The sequence below is a fragment of the Sebastes umbrosus genome, chromosome 12, assembly GCF_015220745.1.
Source record: "Sebastes umbrosus isolate fSebUmb1 chromosome 12, fSebUmb1.pri, whole genome shotgun sequence".
Taxonomy (NCBI): Eukaryota; Metazoa; Chordata; class Actinopteri; order Perciformes; family Sebastidae; genus Sebastes; species Sebastes umbrosus.
Window position 1 is genome coordinate 24,463,921 of NC_051280.1, and position 8,124 is coordinate 24,472,044.

An 8,124-nucleotide genomic window follows, 5' to 3' on the forward strand; every position below is an offset into this window, starting at 1 on the left:
GCCAGTTTTTCCTCGCCAAAATGTAGGGTAAGTTTGGAGCGTTATTTAGTCTCCGTCACAACAAGCTAGTATGACATGCATACCAATAGATTCCTTTCTAGTTTCATATGATGTCAGGATCTTCACTATAGTATTAAAACTGAGCCCGCTACAACCTAAAAATCGAAAGTTGCGTTAATGCGTTAAAGACATTAGTGGCGTTAAGACAAATATATACAGTATATATATACATATATACATGATCATGACCTCTGAAACACATCTTAGTAAAGCTATAAGCTATAGCTTGTTTGGTTAATAAGCTATGCAAGCTTGATAAGTGTTGTGACATACAGTATAACCTCAAAATGTACCAAGTAAAGTGTTGAAGTAAACTTTGCTTTTGAACCACAGGTAATATGTGGACAATTTTTTGTCACATTGTCTATGATGATGATGTTCGTTTGCTCGACAGGAAGTGTTCCGCGTTAGAAGGCAGCTGTTGATGGCTTGCTGTGGTGACATTAACTGTTATCTCAGACGCTCTCTTTATCGGTTGCAGCACCCGTCTGTGAGTTTCCTCCGTCAACTGCCGTCACTCTGAGAGTTATGAACTATGCTCAGTTTCTGTCACATTTATGTCTTCTTCTCTTCCTGCAAGCAATATCTACTGCAGTTTTTTTTTTCTGGGCTAAACGTTGCTTCATAATAACGAGTGCAGATTAAACATGTGGTTTGTCAAACGGGATCTTTTTGTACAGTACGAACTTAACCCTTCTCCCACAAAGAGGCGCAACCAGCGCTGTCCAAACTAGAGGAAGTTGTGGTGTGGCTGTCTGCACAACCTACAGCGTGTTATATACAAAAACACCTCTTAAAATAAATCCCCCCCTCCCCACGTACGTTTAATGCCAGCAACACAACCTGCAGTCACATGGAGAAACCACACTGTGCCTACTTCCACTTTCCAAACATAAAAAAAACTTCAGACAGTAAAGACGTTAAGGTCATACAAAAGGGAACAAATGTAACTGTAGCATTATATAATTATAAAAGTCCTGAGTTCACTCTCTCTTGTGGATATGAACGTCTACATGTGGGAGCCCGGCGCTGTTGTGCTCCTTTGTATTTGCATGTTTTTTACATAGACGATCATAAAGTCCACCATGTCCTAGCTAGACATGACAAGGCAAAAAAAAACAACTGATAAAATGGCGACGAGTGTCTAAAACTCTACATGGCACACCGTACACTAATCATCCTTTGAAGGGAGATTTACATAAAGTACAATGAGCTTAGTTTGAGAGGATTTTCCCAATTCATCAGATCCAAAGTTGTGATTTGAATCCTCTCAGATACTTTTTCATGATGAATGAACTCCAACTGCATTGCCACCGAAAGTGCCCTCCCGCCCACGCCACCTCTGTGGTTTAACTTAAGACATGATTGATTCAAACAGTCCCTCCTCACAATGTACAAACTTTTAACTGCAGCTGAGTTGTTGCAGAAACACACCACACAAAGAGAGGGAGGAAATGTTTCCTCTTTTCTTCTTTTTTTGTGTCTTCTTGTTTACCGGATGATGCTGCTCTGTTGCCACCTGGTGTATTTTTTAACCAATGACTGTATTACCGTGTACAGACAGGTCTCCTATGACAACAACGAAGGTGATTTGCATTACATTCAAAAAGGACCACACCCAAATGTCAGCTGAATACATTTCGTTTTTAAGATAAGAAAACACCAAACCGAGACATTAACAATACACTCACATATTTATTTGCATGTGAAAGTTGAATTTCTCAGAGCATATTAGGATTTCTATTTGCATAATCAATTAAGTGTCGATAATACTTTACAAAAAAGGAATTATTTTTTATTATGAACCTCATGGGGCGAAGGAGAGATAATCATAAAAGAATTATGTGCACAATCTCTTTAAAGACTTTTTTTTTTTTTTTTTTACCTTAACATGATTAAAGAGATAAAAGTATAATACAAGCCACAAATTCTCTTGAGCTGTTAACTGTCTACTGAATCACACAGGTTGAGAAAAAGCTATTTCTGCTAGACTTGGGATCTGGATTGTATGGCCGTAAACCCGTTTATCTACGCTGAAATCAAAGAGGAGCGCTACAGCAGATCCAGGCTGGAGAGAGGATTTGGCGAGCCTTCGACTGAGAGGCTGTCAGTTTTAAAACAGTCACCTTGAATCAGTTCTCCTCAGGAGTCCCTGATAGATGTCAGATTTTAGGAAGCGCGGGTAGCAATCCCTGGCCATCAGACTGTAGACGAGCTTCTGTGCCGAATCAAACGAAGTCAGGGAAGGCTTGGAGATGTTCCTCGTTATGTTTTCTCTGGTACCGCAATCTATGTTGATCTGGAATCAAACAATATTATTGCCCAGAGGGCGTCTTACAGCGACTATTTTCATCATCATTCACTATCATGTTCAGGGGGGAAACAACTTGTGTGCACTTAAAGGGACAGTTCGGATGTTTTGAAGTGGGGTTGTATGAGGTACTTATCCATAGTCAGTGTATTACCTACAGTAGATGATGGCCGGGACGCCCCCAGTTTGGAGAAACAGACAAGAGTTGCCGCACAGAAGTAAACCAATGTACTACTGTGGACGGGGACGTCAGCAAAACATATTTTAGACACCTAAAAGAAAGGCCCACCTATAAAAATCAATATCAGTTTAAGTGTACGCTATATTTAGAATATTTTCAATGCTTTACCTTGTCACCAGACAGCGTTTTCGACGGGGAACCGAGGTCTTCTATGTGTTCGCCAAAGCCACCAGACTCCATTGAAAAAAACTGTAATTTTACCTTTACTTTATTTTGGTGAATCCGAACTAACCAAGGTCACACAAAAAACAAACCGATCCAGGCAGCGGTAGATCAGCAACTCCCGTGCACAAAAAAAAGTAAAATTACTGTTTGTGCCCATGGAGTCTGGTTGCTTTGGCGAGAGCATAGATGACGGCTTCAGTTCCTTGTCGGAAACATAGACTGTATAGCTGTAAGCTGGTGAAAATATTCTAAATATAGCGTACACTTAAACCGATTTTTTTTTTTTGAAGTGGCTAAAATACAGTTTGCTGACGTCCCTGTCCACAGCAGTACATTGCTTTGCTTCTGTTCTGTGACTCCTGTCTGTTTCTCCAAGCTGGGGCGTGCCGACCGTTATCTACTGTAAGTAATACACTGACTATGGATAAGTACCTCATATAACCCCACTTCAAAACACCAGAACTATCCATTTAAGGTAAAGTTTTGCTACCGTAAAACACACAAATACACAGCTTTTTAGCAGTCACTATATCACTACAGGTCTGCTAAATTTAGAATATAATCAATGACCCTTTTGGTGCATTTTTGCAATTTGAATTCCTAATAAAATGTGTGCCAGTGGTTTACCTGTCTGGGCGCTTCTGTTTGGACAAACTCTGAGTAGATCCTGTTGGCAGAAGAGATCATCTCCGGCACCGTCTTGATTTTTTTATAGTCCTCACAGGCGAGCCAAAACAGTATGTTCTCCTCGCTGTACTCAGACTTCAGGAACTCCCGGAAAGCTATCTGTCCGGCTGGAAATCACAGATGACATTTAAGCAGGTAGCAAATATATACAATCAGATATATGCACATATCGGAAGAGACTCTCACCTTTACAACTGAGGACTTTGTCCACAGACTCGCTCCAAGTCTCAACATCCCCCAGTGGATCCTTGGGAAAGCAACACAATCTACCCTTGAAAAGAGCATCGAGATCTATCACTAGCCCAGTTATCTGTGGACTCCACAGCACATAGCACCTGCAAACCACGCTGGCAGGTCAAGTTATTGAGCATTTACAGTATGTGTTGTGTTTTTAAGACGACTTTGACACCTGACAGCAAACTCACATCACTACAAGCCCCCTTCAGAAATAAAGGTACAATGCAAAGTGAGACTTACAGAGAGTGAAAACCTCCTCGGTATTTTCCACATGGCTGCTGTAAACTTGACGACTGCTGAAAATGGCAAAGGCCCAATAATCAAATGTGCAGTAACTCACTTTATCGCCATCTCCTCGTCCTCTACGTAGGGAGACAGAGATAAGATCCCGCCACACTGAAGATGGGGTTGTGATTGTTTGGAAATGAAGGAGTCAAGTGACTGGACAAATCTGAATGAACCCCCCCTGACCTGACCCAACATGGATGGAATATATGGAAATCGGTATGCAAAGTGTTGTTGCTTGGAGAGACGGGGCATCCTTCCGTGTCCATCGCACCTCGAGCTCGGCTGTGATTTAAGCTGACCGCACCTGTTGTCCAAAACAGTGGTCGCCATAGTGACAATATGAGATTAAATCTATATATAAATGATCTGAATTAAGATTATTTAAACCAGTTAATTCTAGATTACAGAATACTTTTTATTCATCAGCAGGATCTATATATTTATGAGTATAGTCAGGAATATTGTAACATAATTGCCTGCTGTGGTGGAGTAATGTCAAATTCAGAATAAAGATTTAACTAAAGCAATGAGCAATGGTCAGGAAGCTCCGGGGGGAAAGATCCTGACCATAAACAAATAGCCATAAACAAATTCACTATTAAGGAAAACTCTCGTCATCCCGCCGTTTGCATATCTGCAGTGTTCCTTATTCATTGAGGTGGCAAAAGCATGAACAAGCACTGATTTATTAATGTGTCTATACTTCAGTTGATCGCTGGCAGAGAGTTTTTAATTTGGACAAAAGTTTTGCATGTTCGTAGATTAGTCAACCTCGGGTGCAAATCTGAGGGAGAGGGGAGACACTACAGGTGAATAGGGTGAAAAAAAAAAAAAAACTTAACAGGTATCACCATGAAACTTCCCCAGTTGATTACTTACATAAAGAAAATAATGTTTTGTATTACAAGTTTTCTGAAATGTTATGTTTAAATATGCAAATGAGGCATTATCTTATTAAATGTGTTAATTTGCATACATTTCCGGAGAATCTGAAGGATTGGACAAAGCCAGGCTCAAAATTCTTGTTTCATTTTTGTTGACATGTCAAAGGTTTCTCTTTTTTTATCACAAAATAACAAAATATATCAGAAAATATAAAAGATGCATTTGCGCCATGTTGTTAGGAACAAAATGTTCTATAAATCAGGGTATGAATGATATATGAATGAACCCCTCTGTAAAGACCTTCAGAATATAAATAGGAATGGAAATGGAAAGTTTGGTGGATGTAAGTGCTGCTGAAGTGGAGATTGGCCTTGACGATATGTATTGTAAAATTTCATACAGGTGAATAGGGTAAAAAAACAACAACTAATAGATAACCTATCCTATAGACACAAATACAAAAAACGCATACAGACAAAACAGCGTTACATAGAAAACATACACTGCAAATACATAGATACAGACAGCTTGCTCACCATCTCCCACCCAGACCCCCAGCCCTCTGCTATTATACAAGAAAAATGTGATACAATGACCATATTTAAATCAATTACATCCGCATAAAGAACAATTGCAACAGTTTGTCTTCAGATTGTATGTAGCACAAATAAACTGAGGATCATAAGTACACACAAATTAAAAACATGAACAAGTTGTTTTAAGATGAGAAAATAAAGATGTCCTGAAGCAACGGAAAGAGGTAATAGATCTCAGAAAAAGAGAAAGATTATTCCAGTCTGATGGAGCTTTGTATTGGAATGACCTGCGTCCAACTTCTTTGAAAATTCTTGGGACAAAGAAAAAGGGCTGTTGCATATATCTGAGTGAATATGAAGATCTACATGGAACCATAAACTGTTTCAAATAGGAAGGACAATTAAAATAAACTGAACCCAGTGAGATTGCCTTCTAGATTTCAGCTGCAACCAATTAAGTGATTCATACATGGAACAATGGTGAGTTCTATAAGGATACCTCAAGACAAATCTACAAAGAGAATTATATACAACATTAAGGGGCCTAAGATTAGTGTCAGAGGTGTTTTGATAGACAATATCAGCATAATCAATAATAGGTAGTATCAACTGTGAAATTATTCTTTTTCTGACTTCAAAAGTAAAACAATTAATGGAGCGATAAAGTGAACTCAGACAATGCTCCACGTTCCTCATTTTCACACACGCTGCTCTATTTCCCCTCTTAAACAACACGTACCATATGTTCGTTTTATAATAAAATCAATATGGGGCTTAAAGGAGAGTTCATGGTCAATCCAAAGTCCAAGATATTTGGAAACAAACTTGTAATATTACAAGAATAAAGTAATTTCCTCCTCCACAAAAGACGCAATTTCCCCCCCGGTCCGTGTGGTTCTTTCTTCGGAATAAATGCAGTTTCTTGCACAATCCTTTCAAGGTTATTTGTGAAACCTATACGAAAGTATACTTCACAAGATGCTCCACGTTCCTCATTTTCACACACGCTGCTCTATTTCCCCTCTAAAACAACACGTACCATATGTTTGTTTTATAATAAAATCAATATGGGGCTTAAAGGAGAGTTCATGGTCAATCCAAAATCCAAGGTATTTTAATGAATCAACTTTCTCAAGGGGTGACCCATCAACAAAATTAATATGCAAATCCAAGTAATGTGAACGATTATGTCGCGTACCAAACACCATGCCATAAGGACTTCTTTTTATTCAATGCAAGTGTGTTGTTATGAAACCAGTTTTGGACCAAATTAAAATCAAACTGTAAAGAATTCTGAATTTGTAATATATCAGAGTTAGAAATGTAAATGAATAGCCTAACAACAGTCTAATCAGCTGATAGAGTCATGCTGCTAACATAACAACTAAAAACATCAAGTAAAGAATTCAATGAAGCTTTAACTCCACATATTCTCAGTATAGTGTGATTGCTGCAACTGAGTCAGCAGTTCACAGGGTCTATTGTGTATTTTTTAAACTTCCACCAATGGGTGTTTGATTTGGATGTAATAGTCTTTACTAAGATGAAGCAGACTTTACTTTTCCCTCAGCACATTTTGCCTAATGTTTATACGAGGATAGACGTTCTGTATGATTACATATTCCTGGGATTTGAAATAGATCAACACAGGAGAGATATTTCTGATTTGCCACTTCACAGCAGCAGAGAATATCATCACTCAGTCATGAGCTATACGTGGAGGACTGTCCTCCGCTCCCTTGGGTCTGTTGGGTGCATGTGAACTGTGAATCGTAGTGCATATACCATCACTAGTATATGTAACCTGTCCTGACCTTCCTGGCCACTGTTGGTGGAGATGTGATGGGACCAAACAAACCCGAGAATGTAAATCACAACAGGTGATGGAAAACACCCAGGCTGCCCCTATTTGCATGAGTGTGGACGCTCCGGGTCGAAGAATTTGTTTTTCAAAAAAGGCACCGCCGGGAGAGATATGAGGACCGAAGTGGGGAGTGTCGTCTTTGTGCGCTCACTACTGAGATGTTCTGTCTTGTTGGGATTCAACCTTTCATGTTCTTAAATCCCAAAGTATAATTCTGAGCGGTCAGCGTTACCATCCAAGGACAAAAGGGACTCCGAACAACCCTGAAAAGGCTCATTTTGTAAAAGAGCATTGATTTTTCTTTCATACACACATCTACAATGAAATCAGCAGAGTCTCACCAGTGAAACAGCAATGCATTTCATACAAAACTGCAATTTTTTCACCATACACCGGGAGGCACTCTAGTCCTCTCCAGGCCTCTTATCTCTAATTTACAATGGCATCATGTTTCCACCTTTCTTCTGCAATTGACAGCATTGAATCTTTGTGTTTCTCTTCACTGCTGGTCCTGCTTGCTTCATTCATTCGATCATTTACAACCCTTCCTCTGCAGGGTGGGTGGTGGTTGATACAGAGTGCAGATGTAACTGAAAAGAATCTACTTAAATTAGATTTCGAACCCCTGAAAGTAAATCAGTAAGCATGCCTTTGATTTAATTAGAAAGTGTCTCATCTCTTTCTCTCGACTCCTTTCAGCAGTAAATTTTGTCCAATATCTGATGGCCCTTAAATAATATATGAAGCCGGATAAACGATAGAACAACTGTAGGCCGAGCATCTGCTCAACCTCAGTGAAAAACTCAATGAGGAAAACATATATATTTGTTTTCAACGACAGAGTATTAGG

At 39.3% G+C, this 8,124-nt stretch overlaps 1 protein-coding gene across 2 annotated transcripts; it reads right to left on the reverse strand.

Moving 5' to 3' along the window:
- Positions 1-1,940: 1,940 nt before the first annotated feature.
- Positions 1,941-4,172, reverse strand: rgs1 (regulator of G protein signaling 1). Of its 2 annotated transcripts, none has more exons than XM_037787894.1 (4): positions 3,942-4,172; positions 3,651-3,735; positions 3,405-3,571; positions 1,941-2,359 (listed from the first exon to the last, which is right to left on the reverse strand). In XM_037787894.1, exons 1-4 carry the CDS (start codon positions 3,972-3,974, stop codon positions 2,183-2,185), a joined length of 462 nt encoding a protein of 153 aa, XP_037643822.1. In that variant the 5' UTR covers positions 3,975-4,172; the 3' UTR covers positions 1,941-2,182. The 2 variants fall into 2 exon arrangements, with proteins under 2 accessions (XP_037643822.1, XP_037643821.1); XM_037787893.1 differs by having other exon boundaries at positions 3,651-3,730; positions 4,042-4,159.
- Positions 4,173-8,124: the final 3,952 nt, after the last annotated feature.